The sequence below is a fragment of the Arachis ipaensis genome, chromosome B03 (assembly GCF_000816755.2).
Source record: "Arachis ipaensis cultivar K30076 chromosome B03, Araip1.1, whole genome shotgun sequence".
In the NCBI taxonomy this organism is placed as follows: domain Eukaryota; kingdom Viridiplantae; phylum Streptophyta; class Magnoliopsida; order Fabales; family Fabaceae; genus Arachis; species Arachis ipaensis.
In genome coordinates, this window is record NC_029787.2 from 129,187,035 (window position 1) to 129,205,765 (window position 18,731).

An 18,731-nucleotide genomic window follows, 5' to 3' on the forward strand; every position below is an offset into this window, starting at 1 on the left:
TTTTACGTTTTTACGTTAGCAACCAGTTAGGTGTATAGTGAGAACATTTATTTGTCTTTGTCAATTTTATTATTGGAAGTCAATATAAGAAAAATGTCGAAATTAAGGCTTAATATAATAGTGTAGTGTTATGGCTTATTAAAAATTTTAGACTCTAATATATAATAAAAAAAAACACTTTTAGACTCTCCAAAACGCTCAATAAACAGAGAATCACAAAATTATAATGCTTAATATAAGTTATAGTTGTTTGAGTTGCTTATGTGTCACGTCTCGAATTCGATTTTATAGCTTAAGATCGACGTGTACGTAGAGTTAAAAATTAACTAGGATATAAGAGTATTTAACACATAGTTTGGTCCATCACCGAGGATTTTACACTTAATAATACAATATAAAAAAGAAAAAGTTCGAAGAGTGGTAAGAGTCTTGATGATAAAGAAATAAAAAGATAAATAAGGCAAGAATTGAAATTGAATAGAAAATATACATTAAAATTGAAATAAAAACAAAAAAGGATATGTTGAAATTGAATAGAAAGAGAATCATTCTACTTTTTACTCAATTTCTTGACGCAACAAGAAAGAGACTCCTCAACCTAACTTGTCAACGCCATAGTTTGGAAATTGAATCGCATGGACTCCTCAACTTTCTACCCAATTCCCCGATGCAACAAGAGAGGTCCTCAATCTCAATTGTTCACACCACCATGGTTTCATCACGAAACCAAAAAAGGAATTTTGAAACCTCTAAATATTCTATCTACGACTACAATAGTTAAGGAGGTATTTATAACTTCTTATTAAATTAAAACAAAGAAAAACCTAAAGCCCACAAACATAAGGCCTAATCTAGTAATTAAATAAACAAAATCAAAATATATTAAATTAAAATATTCTAAAATGGTAAACTAATATCTTCTAAATAACACTTGATCTCTTTATATCACGAACATTTGAAGCACGTATCACTTAATATGTATAAGTTGTAGAATTTGAATATTTGTAACTGAAATTTTTTATAATTATTATTATTATTATGACACTTTTAATGTATGTTTATTGTATTTAATTAGTACTTGATGTTTCAATTGAATAATAATAGATCAGAGTTTTTTGTTTTAATTTTTTTAAAATATTTTACTAAATAGTGATTGGTTAATTTTCATCTTTTGCCAAGTTATTAGAATTGCTAACGTAACATCATTAATAAAAAAAAGATGACTTAAACTCATATAAAGAATCACAACAGTATTCTGCAAAATTATTCTTAAAAATCTAAAACCCCAATTAAATCACAATTAATAAAACTCTTCAATTTGAAAAATAATTTAAAAGATTCTTATTAAGAAAAGTAATAAATTAATTATAATCTTAATTGTATTATATTATAAACATCTCAAAGACAAAGTTGGTCATTAACACAATTCAAGTTTGACTTCCCTTTTTGGCTAAAGTTTATTATATGAGAACTTGGCTGCTTCTGCGTTATAACTTATAACAGAGACGGTGGATGTTGAAATTGAGTACACATACATACATACATACATACATACATACATACATCGCCATTTGAAAAAAAGAGAATCTCCATCACTATAAATAGATAATATCTTAAGCCTGCATTGCATGAAATCCAAACCAAATAAACAATAAAGCATGGGTTTGTTTTCTCAAGCATTTGTACTTCATTTTCCCTTGTTAATCACCCTCCTCCTTCACAACCATGTGGTTGGTGTATCATCCACCACAGATAAACAAACCTTGATCACACTCAAGTCTCAGCTCAGTGATGACACTTCCAACAAACTATCTTCTTGGAACCAGAACACTTCCCCATGCAGCAACTGGACTGGTGTCAAGTGTAACAAACTAAGCCAAAGAGTAACTAGCCTTGATCTTTCAGGGTTAGGACTCTCAGGTCAATTGAGCTCTTCCATTGGCAACCTCATCCGTTTAAGAGTTCTCAACATGAGCTCTAACAATATTGAAGGAGTGATTCCTTCTAACATCACCCTCTTGACTCAGCTCCAGATTCTTGATTTATCATCAAACAAGATTGTGAGCAGCATTCCCACAGACATTGGAAGCTTGAGGAATCTTCAAGTCTTGAAGTTGGGAAAGAATAATCTGCATGGTGCAATTCCAGCTTCTCTGGGAAACATTTCTTCCCTCAGGAATATCAGTCTTGGCACCAATTATCTCAGTGGCTGGATTCCAAGTGACTTGGGAAGGCTCAAGAATCTGATAGAGCTTGATCTCACCATCAACAATCTCACAGGGACTGTTCCACCAGTTATATATAACATAACTTCCCTTGTTAACTTGGCCTTGGCTGCAAACTCCTTCTGGGGTGAGCTTCCTCAAGATGTTGGTCATACACTTCCAAATCTCTTGGTGTTCAACTTCTGCTTCAACAGATTCACCGGTGGAATTCCGGCTTCTCTGCACAACCTCACTAACATTAGGGTCATCCGAATGGCTCACAACCTCTTGGAAGGGACAGTGCCTCCTGGTCTAGGAAATTTGCCATTCCTGCGCATGTATAACATTGGATACAACAAGATAGTTAGCTCTCAAGGAAGAGGTTTGGATTACATTATTCATTCTTTGACAAACAGCACCAAACTGAACTTCCTTGCGATCGATGGTAACAGGTTGGAAGGTGTGATTCCTGAAGCCATTGGTAACCTCTCCAAGAATCTCTCAATATTATACATGGGAGGGAATAGAATCAATGGAAGCATACCCTCTTCCATTGGCCATCTTAGTGGCATGAGATTGTTGAACTTGAGCTACAATTTGATCACCGGAGAAATCCCACAAGAGTTAGGCCAATTAGAGGATCTACAAGAGCTGATTCTAGCTGGAAATCAGCTATCTGGTACCATTCCAAAGTCTCTTGGTAATCTCCTTAACTTAAACCAGATTGATCTTTCAAGAAATGAAGTTGTGGGTACAATACCAAGTAATTTTGGGAACTTTCAAAGCCTGCTCTTTATGGACTTATCCAGCAACAAACTCAGTGGAAGCATACCTGGGGAGATACTCAATCTCCAAACTTTGAGCAAGGTTTTAAATTTGTCAATGAACCTCTTGAGTGGACCAATACCTCAAGTTGGGAATTTGATTAGTGTTGCCACCATAGACTTTTCCATCAACAAATTGTATGGTGAGATTCCCAGCTCATTTAGCAATTGCCTGAGCTTGGAAAAACTGTCTCTGGCAAAGAATATGCTTTCAGGTCCCATTCCAAGTAGTCTTGGAGATGTGAAAGGTTTGGGAACTTTGGACCTGTCCTGCAACCAACTCTCAGGATCCATTCCTGGTGAACTTCAAAATCTACATGCCCTTCAGCTTTTAAACCTCTCTTATAATGATTTAGAGGGAGCCATTCCTAGTGGTGGAGTATTCCAGAATCTCTCTGCTGTCCATTTAGAAGGTAATACAAAACTCTGCTTGCATTTCTCATGTGTGCCTCATGGCCATGAAAGAAGGACCATCTACATCATCGTAGCCTTGGTGGTGACATTGATACTATGTCTCACAATTGGCTTGATACTATACATAAAGAACAGAAGAGTCAAGGTAACATCTGCGGCAGCATCTGAGCTGTTAAAGCTTCATGCTCCGATGATCTCTTATGATGAACTTCGTCAGGCAACTGACGAGTTCAGCCAGGAAAATTTAATAGGATCTGGGAGCTTTGGCTCAGTATATCGAGGCCTTCTACGCGAGGGAAGTATTGTTGCTGTGAAAGTGCTTAACATTCTAAGAACTGGTTCTCTGAAGAGTTTCTTTGCTGAGTGTGAGGCTATGAAGAACTCAAGGCACAGAAATCTGGTTAAGGTGATCACATCTTGCTCTAGTGTTGACTTCAAGAACAATGAGTTTCTGGCTTTGGTTTATGAGTACATGAGCAATGGGAGCTTAGATGACTGGATTAAAGGGAAGAGAAAGCATGCAAATGGAAATGGTTTGAAGCTTATGGAGAGACTGAATATAGCTATTGACACAGCTTGTGCATTGGATTACCTGCACAATGATAGTGAAATTCCGATTGTGCATTGTGATTTGAAGCCTAGCAACATTCTCTTGGATGATGACATGACTGCCAAGGTTGGAGACTTTGGATTGGCTAGGTTGCTGATTGAAAGATCAACAAATAATCAAGTCTCCATTAGCTCCACTCATGTCCTTAAGGGTTCAATTGGTTACATTCCACCAGGTTAGTAGCCTAACAACATCTTTAATTGAATAACAGATCATGAAAATGCTTTGTTTAACCAAAAGGGTACTTGAAATGCAGAGTATGGATGGGGAGAGAAACCATCTTCAGCTGGAGATGTGTACAGTTTTGGGATAGTGTTACTTGAGCTGTTCTCTGGGAAGAGCCCGACAGATGAGTGCTTCGTGGATGGAATTCTTGGAGTTGGTTTGTCCTGTGCTGCAGACACCCCAGATGCGAGAATTGGCATTCGAGAAGCTCTTCGCCAACTAAAATCAGTTAGAGACTCTTTTTTGAAGAACAATGACAGTAAGAATGCTGCAGCTACTAGCAAACGTTACTACCAAGTTTCAACAGAATAAATACTGTGGAGAGCACTCGTATGACTCATGGTTGGCACCATTTTATCTCTTTTGCAGCTACACTTCACAAATAATGGTCAAGTTGTAACTTGATATTGAAATCTTGCCATAGTACATATATAGCATGGTACTTTCGTAGAATATAAATGAGAGAACGTAATAATTCTCCATAGAAAAGAGAATGAAACACTTAGTATGTAAGCATCTCTTATATATATAAATATCGCCAAATTTATTTCTCTGTTGTTAAGGTTTATTCTTAATGGAAAATAATGTCGCATTTCGGCAAAATTTTCCCAACACATAGACATAAGAAAAGCACGTGTTAACAGCAGGTTTATGGTTTTTACATACGATATAAGTATAAATGAATAAGGTGACTACTATATTAATGTATATATGAATAAATAAGACGGCTGCCTGCTGCTGCTATACTCTACTTATAGCAATTTTTGACACACAAATTGTCATCTAGAGAAATTATTGTTTCTTTCTTAAAATTTGTATTTGTCCTAGTCCACACAAATACCAATCATATAATTTTGAAGAGTGAAAGCATCATGGTAGGAGGGAAAAATTCTGTTATGGGCACCGCATAAGATATGCTTCTTTGCATGCTCAGCCATAAACATAGAGCAAACACAGGTATTCTAAACACAAGGGTTATTACATCTAGTGCCTCTTCCAACACAATGTAGGCTAGCCCGGGTGTGTACCAGATCAGTATATAAATGGAATCAATCTCTGGTTTTTGTATCCGGTACACATCCATGCTATATAACCTGTGTTGTGTAGCATTATTTGTAACATCTACATAACTGCACATGAATTTAAAAAAAGAACATCCTTATCAAACCTTGTAAGCTAAGAAAAGACAGACGAAAAATAAAAAATTGAAATGACTTGCTAAAGAAGTAAAGACACTAATCCTGTTAGCTTGTAGTGAAGTTATATTTATATGAGATTTTAGTGATGACTGCCACAGGAATATTTACAACATGACCTTGATTACCAAATAGCCCAATCCTTCCAAAGCTTGCAGCAGTGCTGTTGCTGGTTGCATTGAAGATCACAGTTAAGACTTGTCTCTCCCCATTGGCAAGAGAGAAGCGAGTTGGCAACACATTCACTGAAACACCATATGGATTACTCCAACCAACGCCGTAAGTTTCATTCCCAGCAATGTTTTGGAATGTTCTCTGGACAACTCTAGTTTGGTTTAACTTTGCTATTGTGATTGAGGGAATGTTCAGATCAGGGCCATATAAAGTAGAGTTATAAAGCAAACAGTTTTGATTGGTGTAGTTTAGCACTGTAGGAGCTGAGCCATTGATAGCACATAGAAATGACATATAATCCTCATAACCTACAAAGCCAAAGACATATATAAACATGTAAAGACACCAATTCACTGTTTCACTAAGTTTTGTTTGAAGATCCCAGTGCACTTTTTATGCATGTTAAGCGATAAGTATCAAAGGTGCACACATGACACACCTCTCTAAACTGCAATAATTGCTGAATTTTCAATATAAGGTAGAAGCTTTCCTTAACTTCATGACAATTTAGAAATTCTTTTGAGTGACTTACTGGAATCAAAAAGCAATCCCGGATCTAATGCTGAGGTAGCATTCACAAAACCGCTTCCCATGTCGAAGGGAGTTGCCGGAGATTGGCTGAAGTCTGGAGAGGCATATGACCGCTGAGCCATTATTGGCTTACCAATGCTGTCATACAGAGAAGCTGTGGTGGAAAGAGCAGACGCAATGGCTGCAGGACTGAAATGGGGGAACTTTTGCTTAATGAGTGCAGCAAGACCGGCAACATGAGGTGCAGCCATGCTTGTGCCAGACATTAAAGCAAAATTCTCACCTAAAAATTCACCAAACCAATTGCAGATCAGATAGTAAAAAATTCACCATAACAATAAAAATAGTAACAGATTATAAATTTGTAATAAAAAAGGGTGTCATGTTTTAACTTGAAAGAAACCTAAAAATTATTTGTGTTTTGTTTTTCTACTAAAAACTAGCTATACTTATTTATAAACCTAGGAATTCAGCGGAATCAGTGGAAAGAGAACTCCAAGCTGCCCATATAAAATTTCCAGGAGCAATCAAATTGGGTTTCAAAATATCAGCTTCATGAGGAAGACTGTCCTGAGGGTCTGGTCCTCTAGCAGAGTAATACATAACCTTTGGAGCATCATTGCTATAGTTTGCTTTTAGTCCACCGCAGATGCTAGCAACAGCCCCTAGTTTAACAACTTTCTTTGAAGTCTCATCTATTTCAAGTGAAGAATTGTAGTATTGCAGTAATATCTGTCCAATTGAAATTTGTGGGAGAGGGGATCATTTTAGAATTTATGAGATTAAGAACTCAATGAGCGCATCAAATGTGGTATGCACAGAACATAAAATACACATGTATATTTAATCCTGCATATAACAAGAAGAAAGGAATAACTTCACCTTGGAATCATTTGCAGATGCAATTATTATGCCAGCCATTTTCATTGGAACTGGGTTAAGCTGAAAACTAGTCACAAGAGGGTCCATGCAGAAAACAAGACCAATTGCACTAAGATTGTTGGCCATTTCTAAGGCACTCTTGATGGTGGATAGCCCAACCACAAATCGGATCGTATAGCTACAGATCAGGATGTTTCCCTGTACCAAATCCTGATTGAATTTACTTTCATCTTGACACTCACCCACATACATATCATCTTTAACTGTTGTGTCATTGTTCAAAGCATGATGCGCATGAACCAGTTTATACATTATGTTTTTAGGTGTTCCAGCTGTGGAAAGTCACAGAAGAAATATGTAAAAATTGAGTAGTAAACAAATACCAATAGCCATATTGATAAAGTAAATTATAATGCACATATTAGCAATTCAATTATATGATTTACAAATGGAATGTGTGAAAAATTGTGAGAGAATTTCATCAATGAAACATGGTTACTGAGAAATCTTTAAAGACAACAAGAACTGGTTCTCAACAATATAATGAATGAATGAGTGACGATCTCCGATATCTGATTTATTGTTCTTCCTAGCTGTTCATCAACCAGTGAAAGATAGCAACTTAGTACATTTTAAATCAGCAATATCAACGGAATAAGAATGCAGAGATGCACTATGCTTACATCTCATGCAGTGCAATAACTACAAGCACTGAAAAGCATCCTCTATATGATGTAAATATGATAAGGAAATTTGGCGAAATAGGATTCTTTTTAAAATATTGCTAAGTTAGATACTACAAATTCCTCAATCAGCTGAGAATGTTCAAAGAAAAGTTAAGCTTTTCCACAACTGAAACTTCAAAACAAAGAACTCCATTTTTGTGATTTTTACAAAAAACATTACATAACTAACCCAACCTACCAACTCCTACCAACACACATATAAGCCAAGAACAGTCCTAGAAAGTTTGGAACCTTTACCTTGATCATGCAGAAATCCTGTTTTGAACAGAAAATATTTCCTAATCTATCATGAGTCCAAAACTAATGATAGAATCATAGAACACAGCGAAAAAGAAAATAAAATAAAAAGAAATGGTTTGCTCTATGCTTTTCTATATTAAACATGTAAGTTTCACCTTGAAGTTTGATTATAAGGTAAGAAATCAACTAAAATACTTGGCATTTCTCTGGAAAATAATGTATAGCTAACCAGGATTAGAGTAAAAAAAAAAAAGAAAACCTACGTGCGAGTCCAACTCCAGGTATGGTCATATTATTTCCAAGAATGATGGAATTGCTATAAAGTCGATCATGAGAGGCTGCTCCAACAGTAAAGATCCATGGACTGAAGGAGGACATGCTCATAGGTGAGGGTCCAGTATTGCCAGCAGCTTGCACTACAAATATACCAGCTTTTACAGCTGATAGCAATGACATGTCTATTGGATTGACGAAAGTTGCAATACCAGGAGGGCGCCTATTTGGAGTGATTGACAAGCATATTATGTCAACCATGTCCTGAGCTGCCTGTAAATGATGAACCATACTTGTAAGCCTTACCAGATATAAAATTGACGATGCACTTGACGTGAATAATATTTTTAAGGCAAAAGAAAATTATCTTTAAACTATTATATTCAAGACCAAGAAGAAGCATTGTAAAAGTCAATGAATAAATTCCAATCCAGTCTATTGAAAAAATGAACTTCTGCAAAAGTAGTATGAAGCTAGTAAAAAGGCCCTTGTTAAATGGATAACAATAGCTATATAGTTAACAAGTCATTCATCACATATTTCTCATTAAAAGGTACAAGGCAAATGAGCATAAATCCACGATAATTATACAAAAGAATAGAATATGACAACAACTGACATTTTAACAAATAGAATTATCATATATTGCAGACAAAAACATATTATGTTGGCAATGCATCATTTATCAATACATGTACCTGGTCAATAGCTGCAACAACATCTGCAGCAAATCCACCAAATCTCTTGTATAATGCCTTGTAGACAGCAATGCTGTAAAAGATTGAAATCAAACACATTCATAAATCACATAAAGAAAAAAAAGGCAGCCAGCCAGCCAGTGCACAAGCATCCCCCGTTAATGCATGGTCCGAGGCTAGAAGAGATAAAATGTTGCTCCAAGGCTCCCTTTCACATTCATAAATCACATAAACAAGATTAAAACAAAAGAATTGATTATGCTCATCTGAAAATATTAGAAATCCAGGCTAGATAAATAAAATGTCTGTTTTCAGATTAAAAAAATAAATAAATAATGAAATTGTCTCTATAATACTGAAAATGCAGAATAACTTATTAAAGGGATAAATTGTTTTTTGTTGCCAGAAAACTATGTGGAGACAAAAATAAGCATAACATTCTTATGTCAACTAAAATAGAAGTAATAAAAAAAAACCCAAGGCTTAGAGAAAATAAGCAACAATGTAGATAAGAATGGGTTGGCACTGATCAAGTTGTAGAGCACTTGATCAAGGACCACTTCAAATAAATTCTTAAGTTGTTGGTGTAGGTACACAATAAGTTTACATCCCTGATAGAGTGCAACTATAGGATGAAGCAGAACAATGCAAAACTCCAGATACTGAATTATCATACATGAAATGCTCATGAGACAACTTTTTTAAATCAGATAGTTTGAAATTAGTTACTGTGAACGGGGAGCCATCCCACTAGCATTTCCAAAATGATGCCCAGCAACGACCACTGGAATCCCATAGTTTCCTGATGAAATAGAAGCTGTGTGCCTGCAAATTGTAGATACATCAGAATGGATAATTAGTAGAAGAAAGATTGACAAGTCAAAGTTTACTGGTGCAACCACTTAACGTAACTATTATGCTGAGAACATGTGATTGAAAAAACAATGAGACATAAGATCCATTTGGAAATGCCAAAAACTCACGTGCCATGGCCATCGCCATCAAATGGAGAAGCATAGTCCTCACTTGAATTAAATATTCCTCTGGTTATAGCAGACGCTGCGAAATGACGGGCCGCAACGAGCTTCCTATTGCAAGAACCAGATGGAAAATCCGGTGTAACCTCACAGATGCCAGAGAAATTTGCAGGAACAGGGTATGGATGTTCAGATTTATCATCTTGGAAACTGGGGTGTGTAGGATCAATGCCAGTATCAATAAAACCAATGGTGATTCCTTCTCCAGCAGTTTCAAATCCACCTGCTTCAACCCAAGCTCCCTTTGGCAGACCCAAAAATTGTGGAGTATGGGTGGTTGCAGTTCTGACAGAGAAGTCCAAAACCACATTTGACACTTCTCTTCTCTTTGATAGCTTCTCTGCCTTTACCATTAAGTAATTCAAAAAATGAACATGTTTCAGTTACTCATATCACATACAGAACCAATAAGCTAAGTAATAAGCATAAATGCACCAAACACAAAATGAGATAATCAAGATGGTGAAAATTAGTGTCATACCTGCTGTGGGGTAACCAACACAGCGAATCCATTAATCAGGTAATGATAGCTATAGAGCTTCAGATATTTCTCTCCTCCTAACACTTTCTTCAAAAGTGAATCATGAGCTCGGGCAATGTAATAGCTGTGGCTCCTAACTGGCTTCGTAAGATTTTGATGTCTAAGAACAGCAAAATACCATATCCCTCAAATAAATGCATTCATTTCACAAATAACCTCAAAAATTCTAGAAATTGGCAAAAGGAAAGATAAGGAAGGATGATACAAAGTACCTAGAATTCAGAACATGGAATGAAAATATAATGATAAGTTTTTCAGGCAAACGACCAAGAACAATATACATTGTATTAAACAATCACTTAATAATTGCATATCATCACTCCACAAATATAAAACTTCCACTTCTGATTTTAACTTTTAACCAACTGGGGCGCACGCGCTGGGTGGGGGGCGGGGGAGAGAGACACAGAATACTAACTCACTCCGACATCATAAGTCCTACGAAACTGGGAAAATAAAATGAAGAAGAACAAGAGAGCCGAAAAAGGAAAAAATATGTAACTAGAAAGAATCTAACAGTACAATTACCAAAAAGATAAAAATAATCCTTCAAACATTTTTCTTTTGTAACTGTGAAAGTGATGGGGTTACCTTGTTCTATGGAGTCTATTTCTTCTCAAAGAAGTACCATGTCTGAAGCTGTGACCCCTTCTTGCCAACTCATCCTGATAATGAGAAGCAGGAGCTTGTCTCAGAGTAACAATGTAGACAGCAGTAGCTGCATCACCTGAATCAACTTGACAAAAGGAAGGTAGTATAAGCATTCCATATAAACACAACATCCCCACATGTACCCAATAAATGTTCCCCATTTGTGTTTTGGTACAAGTATGAACAAGAAGCTGAGAACAATTCTTCAGTAGCACATATAACTCATCCTGGCAAGATTTCCCTTTAACATTTATATAATTAGATATTATTTATTTAGTGGAAGAGTCAAAATAATGCATTGTTTTATAGTTTCTCCTAGAGTCTAGCCCATGAAGCAGAAGTGGAGAAAATGAATCCAAGTGTCAACTCAACACAGAAAAAGATAAAAAGCAGTGAACTCTATTCTGTGAGATAAGAACCAGCCGAGGACACTTTTGGAGAAGGGAGGGTCTGTGACTTCTATCAGTATTCATAATAGCTTAAGTATGGAAAATCTAGAACCTACCTTGGATACTGAGAAAGTTGTAACTTTAAATGCTTTGTTTATTGGCCGAGATACTACACAGAAAAAAAAAATTAACATTCCTTATTATAGTATATAGGTGGAACTAAATTGTAAATAAAGAAGCATATTTGTTAAAGAAAAAAGACGGCCATCACGCTCAATTACCAAGGTACATATCAGATTTGTGACATCACAGGTACCAATTCTAAGCAATTTTTGAAAGAAAATTAAAAAAAAAAAATCAGTTAGGAAAGTTTTGGTGGGGCGTGTAAGGGAATTTGATGGACGGTTTGTCCAAATATTGCCTCCTAGACCAACTTTCAAATATTTAAAGCAATCCTTTTAATTTTGCCTATGCCTCAAAGAAAGTGGACACATTGTGGCTGGGGTTCGGTGGCACATAAGTGCTACTACCTTTGTGCACATGTCATAGTGATACTTAGTGATAGTGCATCACCAGTCCAATATAGCATTCTAAAACTGCATGTTTCAGAATCTTTTTTAGCCTAGTTGATTAGTTATAATTATGCGATCCACGCATGCCTCAGATAAGTTTTTTTCTTAAATCGAAAAAAATTCTGAACCAGAACAATATTTTAATATGAAGAAGGTTCTAGTTAAAAACAATATAGCATGTAATCTGATAATTAAAAAGATATGATGAGTGGAAAATTCATGTGCATACCCGTGCTGATGATAACATTGTTTCTTGAAAGTGATGGTAGGCCATGCTCTCATGTCGCAAAAGCACCATCTTCTTCAATCATTACCAGTTTCAGCGTTGCCCTGTTCTCTTTTAGGAACAATTGGTGATCGATCCTCACCTCCTGCATGCGTTTCAATTCAAAAAGAAAAATGTACGGTATGAGATTCTGTCACGTCAATCACCAACTCTACGATATACATTACCATATTTCATGATTCTGCTTTTGTCTTTTCCGTCTTTTTGGACCTTCAAGTTTCTATTCTTTCTTTCTTTCTGAAAAACCTAGAAAAAGAAAACATTCTAAAGTTTATAGAGATATTTTGAAAGGCTCAAACGTAATTATTCTTCTAAGAAAATAAGATGCAAAACAATGAAACTGAAAATCTTGCAATTGCGTAGATAAACCCTAGTACGAAGATTGAGTGGAAAAAAAAAAGAGGAGCTTAACATGCAATGCATAGATGAAGTAGCAGCAGAGCAAATTAAGAAAAACATCTTGGAATTTATAAAGCTGAAAATCTTGAAATTGCGTAGCTAAACCCTAGTGCGAAAAATGATTGGAGCAAAAAGGAAAAAAAAACTTGACATGCAATGCATAATGAAGTAGTAAGAACGTAAATTACAGGGAACGAAGTGTGCAACTATGAAATAAGAGAATAAACCCTAATGTGATGAGGCTTTCACTGGAAATTAAAATGGTTGAAGCTGCTGCATGCTTATGAGTATTTGAAGAATCGTAGAACTAATGAAATCAAAGAAGAGGTCTGGGATCATAATCGTAAATCAAAATAATTATTATTTTTATTAATATCACGCTATTTAATTAATTATTTGTATAAAACTTTAATTGACAATACATAAAAATTAAATTTTTATTTTAATTCCACTCTTTAAAATAGAATGCGAACATAGGCATATAAGTTAGTTTCTCTAAATATTTTGTACATTTTTCATTCGTGGGAGAATTGAGGAGAACAAATCAAACACCAATGTTCATCAAAACAAAACCAACCTCGTACAATTGATTAAGGTTTTCGGTATTAACCTCGTACAATGGCTGGCTCTGATCCCCACAAAATGATAGCCCAAGCTGATAACTTGTGCGTATCACTGATCTCCGATTTATATATATATAATCATCATCAATCATTATCACGCAACATTTCTATTTTGCTTCTGATCAAATTGTAAATATTTTTTTCTTCTTGTTTTATTCAGAACAACCCTCAGTAGCACAAGGTGGACTGCAGATTGGAGTAGTGCTACTTCCCTTTATGAACAGGCTGGTAAAACAACATTATTTATTCATACCTTAAATTCTTATAATATAGATAGAGATGTATGAAAATTAAAGCATGTAACTATTTATTTTCTATAGCTAATCGATTTAGAGTTGCCAAGGACTATGAGAGATCAAAAGCAGCATATGAGAAAGCTTCCAAGGGACAAGAGATGCTTGCTTCGTATCCTTATTTATAACTGCTTGTTCTATAATCACTGTAAAACAGTAAAAGGATTCTGTGTTTCTGTGTCCTTGACAAGTAAACCAGCCCTTGGGATGCAGCTAAGCACATGGAATCAGCTGCTAATATGGCAAAGGAACTCAGAAACTGGAGAGAAGTTGTGAGCTTCTCTCGAAGGGCGTCGGAATTGTACATTGAGTGTGGGAGGCCACAACCTGCATCAGATGCTCTTGCAAAGGGTGCCCGGTATTGTTTGGTTTTTGTTTTCATTTTCAGTGTTCTATGCTTTAAGGATTTTGTTAAAGAACAAGTGAAAACAAACAAAATGGACTTTATGGCTTGGAGATGCTGAATTATGTAAATGATATTATGTAGCTTTCTTTATTTTCTCACTATGCAGTGCTTTGGAAGAAATCATGCCTGAAGAAGCTATTCAGCTATATACTGATGCCATTACAATTCTTGAGGAAGATGGAGGAGGACAAATGACCTTTGATCTGTATCGTTCTGCTACTGCTGTTTATATAAAACTTGAGAAGTAAGTCTTTGTAGTAAAGTATGAAGTTCCATTCAAAATTTTCTACCAATTTTCCTTGTATGCTGATTTTGCAACATTTTCCGGGGTATGTTTCTGTAACACAAAGGTATTCGGACGCTGCGCCTCTCCAATTGAAGTTGGGCTTAGCAGCTTCCAAGTGTAATGCTACCAATAGCCAGTGCAAGGTTAGGATTGATTTAATTTTGCATTCTGCATTTGAACTGTAACTGTATATATATTGTATGTTGCTGTGATGGAATTTGCTTGTTATTTTTAGGGAGAAATTTCTCTAACAGAGATGCTCATAAATGCAGGCATATCTCAGTGCAATTATTATCTACCTTTATACTAATGACTACAAGCAAGCAGAGATGTGTTATAATGACTGCTCTCAGTGAGTTTCTGCCTCTTCTATTGTTAGTTTCCTTTACTACAAAAGATTGAATGTCACTTTAATCAATTATTAATATCTATGGATAATATGGTTGTGTGGTGTGTCTAGGATTGATGCTTTTTGCAAAAGTGACCAGAATCGCTGTGCTAGCAATCTCCTTGCTGCATACTCAGATGGAGACATTGAAGAAATCAAGCGTATCGCCCAATCAAGCAGCATTTCAAATCTTGACCACTCGGTAACCTAAGTTTGTATATATTGCATTTCCTCTGTATGATAATATTCAGATTTCATACAAGATGGTTTTAGAAGAAGTTCTAATAACTGTTCAGTCAGAAAATTCATACATCAGAGAATCAATTTTTTAGAGTGTACTACCGAAATCAGTTTCTAAAAGATTTTTAATCCTCAACAACTTTTAATCCCAAATCAGGCTTTAACCTTTTATTTTATTAGACGTCAAATTTTGGTAAAAGTTTAGACAAATCGATCCCTGTTATTATGTAACAAAGACACAACAATTGCTAAAGATTTTTAAAATTTTCATATTTGTTCTTCTATATATATAAATGAACAATTTGATGTAAAGACTGATTAAAATATTTGAAGAACAAAATATTTGACTACAAATTTTCTTAGAAATTATTTTGGGATATTACTTATTTTTCACTATATATTTTGTTACTGTGTCCCTAATTACATTGATTTCTAATGGAAGCATACTGAGTAGTAAGATGTAAGAACTTGTGGCACAATTCTTGTGATGTGAAAATTACTATGTGAGTTTTGAATTCTGCAGATGATTAGGCTAGCAAGGAAACTGCCAACAGGAGATGTGAGTGCATTGAAGGGTAACACTGCCAGACAAGAAGACCAGCCTTTGGATGAAAATGACCTCACTTAACAATTCCGGGACACATTTCTTTTATTCATTTTTCGTTTCTGACGTACCATAAGAATATTTTAAATAGCAGATATTTGATCTTAAGAACAATGAAACTTCAAAAGAGGCTTGGTGTACCAAGTGTTCAATCTTATTCAAACTTTCGGAGGAAAAGAAATTTCACTTTGATAGACACTATGACTATAGTATTAAACAATTTAAAGGTGACAAAATTGTGAATGCTATGCTTTATAAACATGTCTTGGTATACTACGCCCTGTAGGAGAACAATACTGAAATCTATTCTATCTATTCTATTGTATAAAAATTGGGTTTCTGCCACTTAATGAATGGTGAGCTGATGGGCATGTTTTCTGAGAGTGTTTTCTGATTTATTTCTTTTAACTCATTAAATATAAGTTATTACGATAAACTAACTATATCAACTAATTGATTTGATTAGATATTTAAATATCATATAATTTATTATAATTTATATCAATTTGATTTGGTAGTATTTTTTAATTTATTTATTTTAATATTTTTTTAGTATTTTTTAATTTATTTCTTTTAATTTACTAAACCAAATTTTTTGTGTGTACTAATTAATTAATTTGATTAATTTATTAGTCATTAAAATAATAAATCTATGAATAAAATAGGCAACTGAGATATTTTTAACTAATAATTAAATCAAATCAAATCAAATCATATAGATTGAGCTAAATTCAAATCATATGAATTAAGGACTAAATTAAAATAAGATAATTTTTTACTTATTCAAGTTGAGCGTAATAAATACAAATTAATTTTGTTAGATAATCATAGTTGTCTAGTCTACTATATATAGATGGCCACACAAAATTATAAGAATCGTGATTTTTATCGCTCTTGCTATTTCAACTTTTCTTTTCTTCTTTTTTTTTTATGTATAAATGGACCCAACATGAGAAAGTACGGATGAGTATTTTATTGATTGTTTGTTTGATGAATATATCTCAATTTAGGCATTCTACTACTGGAAGTTGACCTGTAGCAAATTAAAGTGGCTAATGTATTTTTTTTTATAGTATTAGATAGAAGAATATTTATTAAAATGAATATACCCATTGTAATAAATTTTTTTTCAATTGTTATATTTTTATGTAAGTGGTGTAAATTTTTTGAAAGCACAAGATAATAAAATAGGTTGATTTTAATATCATTAGAAGCTAAATTTAACGGTTCAAATAATCACCACTAATTATGTTAAAAAAATAATTTTGTAATAATAATGTGATTTATATATTAATTTTTTCGAATAAATCTATTTCAAAATGTAAAAATTAGACTCAATTACGCTAAAATTTTAATGGTAATATAGAATTTGACAACAAAATTAACATTTATTAAGGAAATAAATTTATTTATAGCTATTTTTTAATTATAAATAATAACAAGACTTATGAAAAAATATTAATGTCATCATTTTTATTAATTAAATCATAATATTAGGTAGTTGATAGTTTTATAGGTGGAAATTATTAAGTAATTACGTAAAAAATAGCAACGAACAAGCAATAAGAATTCAGAAAAAAACTATTATATAATACAAATTTCATAATTAAAATATGTCACATATCATATTCTTATATATTCTATTTATTATCTATTCTATTAAAAATCAGGTTTTTGCACTTAATGATGGAGTTGACGTGACATGCTTATAAGAGTGTCTAGCGATTTGTTTCTTTGAACTCATTAAATACAATTTATTATGATAAATTAACTATATCAACTAATTAATTTGATTAAATATTTAAATATCACATAATTAGATATTTAAATATCACATAATTTATTATCATTTATATCAAATTGATTTGGTAGTATTTTTTAATTTATTTCTTTTAATGTTTTGTTAGTATTTTTTAATTTATTTTTTTAATTTATTAAATCAAATTAATTATACTAATTATCTGTATTAATTAATTAATTAAATTAATTAATCATTAAAATAATAAATCTATGAATAAAATAAGTTATCGAGATGTTTTTCACTAATAATTAAATCAAATCAAATCATATATATTGAGCTAAATTTAAATCATGTGAATTAAAGATTAAACTAAAATAAGATAATTTTTTACTTATTTAAATTAACTGCAATAAATAAAATTAATTTTGTTAGATAATCATAGTCTTCTGGTCTTCTATATATAAATAGCCACACAAAATTATAAAAATAAACATTTTTATCGCTTTTGCTACTTCAACTTTTTTTTTTATGTGTAAATATACTCAAAATGAGAATGTATGGATGAGTGTTTCATTAATTATTTGTTTGACAAATATTATAGTCTGAAAATGTCTTAATTTAGGCATTCTACTGTTGTCAATGGAAGTTGAACATGTAATAATTTAGGGTGACCATGATATTTTATATAGTATTACATAGAAAAATAATTTTTAAAATGAATATATCCATTGTAATTAATTTTCTTTGTCAATTTGTTATCTTTTACCTAACAAACAATATCCATGTTGAATATATTATTTTCATTAGAAGCCATACATAATTGATTGATAATTCTATATATAAAAATACTCAAGTGGTAACTAAATACCATATTGTTATCTCGCTAAAGTTAATTCTCTTATAATTATGCGAATGTATAGCACTATCAAATAAAAATTGATTGGATTACATTTATTTCCAATGAGGTAGATGATCTTTTAGTCCTAATCACGGTTAGAGTTGAGGAAGGTTTGAAAAATACTAACAATACAAATGCTTTTTATTTTTAATACCCAATAATAAATATATAAATTAAAACTAATATTGTTTCGTACAAAACCATAAAATGTATAGCATACTCAAAACATATCCAATCCGTATTAACTGTCATTGTTTATCAGTTACATCATAAAAAATTTGGTTATTAAAAAAGATTAAAATTAACTTAAATATACACAATATTATTTCATACTTTTTATTTTTATTTTATTATCATAAA

At 33.2% G+C, this 18,731-nt stretch overlaps 3 protein-coding genes across 3 annotated transcripts; 2 read left to right on the plus strand and 1 right to left on the minus strand.

The window, feature by feature from the left end:
- On the plus strand, window positions 1,463-4,837 carry LOC107633903 (putative receptor-like protein kinase At3g47110). Its single transcript, XM_016337495.2, has 2 exons — window positions 1,463-4,227; window positions 4,309-4,837. The coding sequence occupies exons 1-2, from the start codon at window positions 1,659-1,661 to the stop codon at window positions 4,587-4,589; spliced, it is 2,850 nt and encodes a 949-aa protein (XP_016192981.1). The 5' UTR covers window positions 1,463-1,658; the 3' UTR covers window positions 4,590-4,837.
- Window positions 5,433-11,724, minus strand: LOC107633901 (subtilisin-like protease SBT2.2). Its single transcript, XM_021119810.1, has 10 exons — window positions 11,187-11,724; window positions 10,536-10,695; window positions 10,001-10,398; window positions 9,747-9,842; window positions 9,018-9,090; window positions 8,310-8,592; window positions 7,061-7,392; window positions 6,640-6,910; window positions 6,180-6,461; window positions 5,433-5,955 (listed from the first exon to the last, which is right to left on the minus strand). The coding sequence occupies exons 1-10, from the start codon at window positions 11,405-11,407 to the stop codon at window positions 5,522-5,524; spliced, it is 2,550 nt and encodes an 849-aa protein (XP_020975469.1). The 5' UTR covers window positions 11,408-11,724; the 3' UTR covers window positions 5,433-5,521.
- On the plus strand, window positions 13,427-15,786 carry LOC107634749 (gamma-soluble NSF attachment protein). The gene is made up of 9 exons (XM_016338175.2): window positions 13,427-13,557; window positions 13,676-13,743; window positions 13,836-13,920; window positions 14,008-14,166; window positions 14,321-14,458; window positions 14,565-14,643; window positions 14,773-14,852; window positions 14,961-15,090; window positions 15,652-15,786. Exons 1-9 carry the CDS (start codon window positions 13,511-13,513, stop codon window positions 15,754-15,756), a joined length of 891 nt encoding a protein of 296 aa, XP_016193661.1. The 5' UTR covers window positions 13,427-13,510; the 3' UTR covers window positions 15,757-15,786.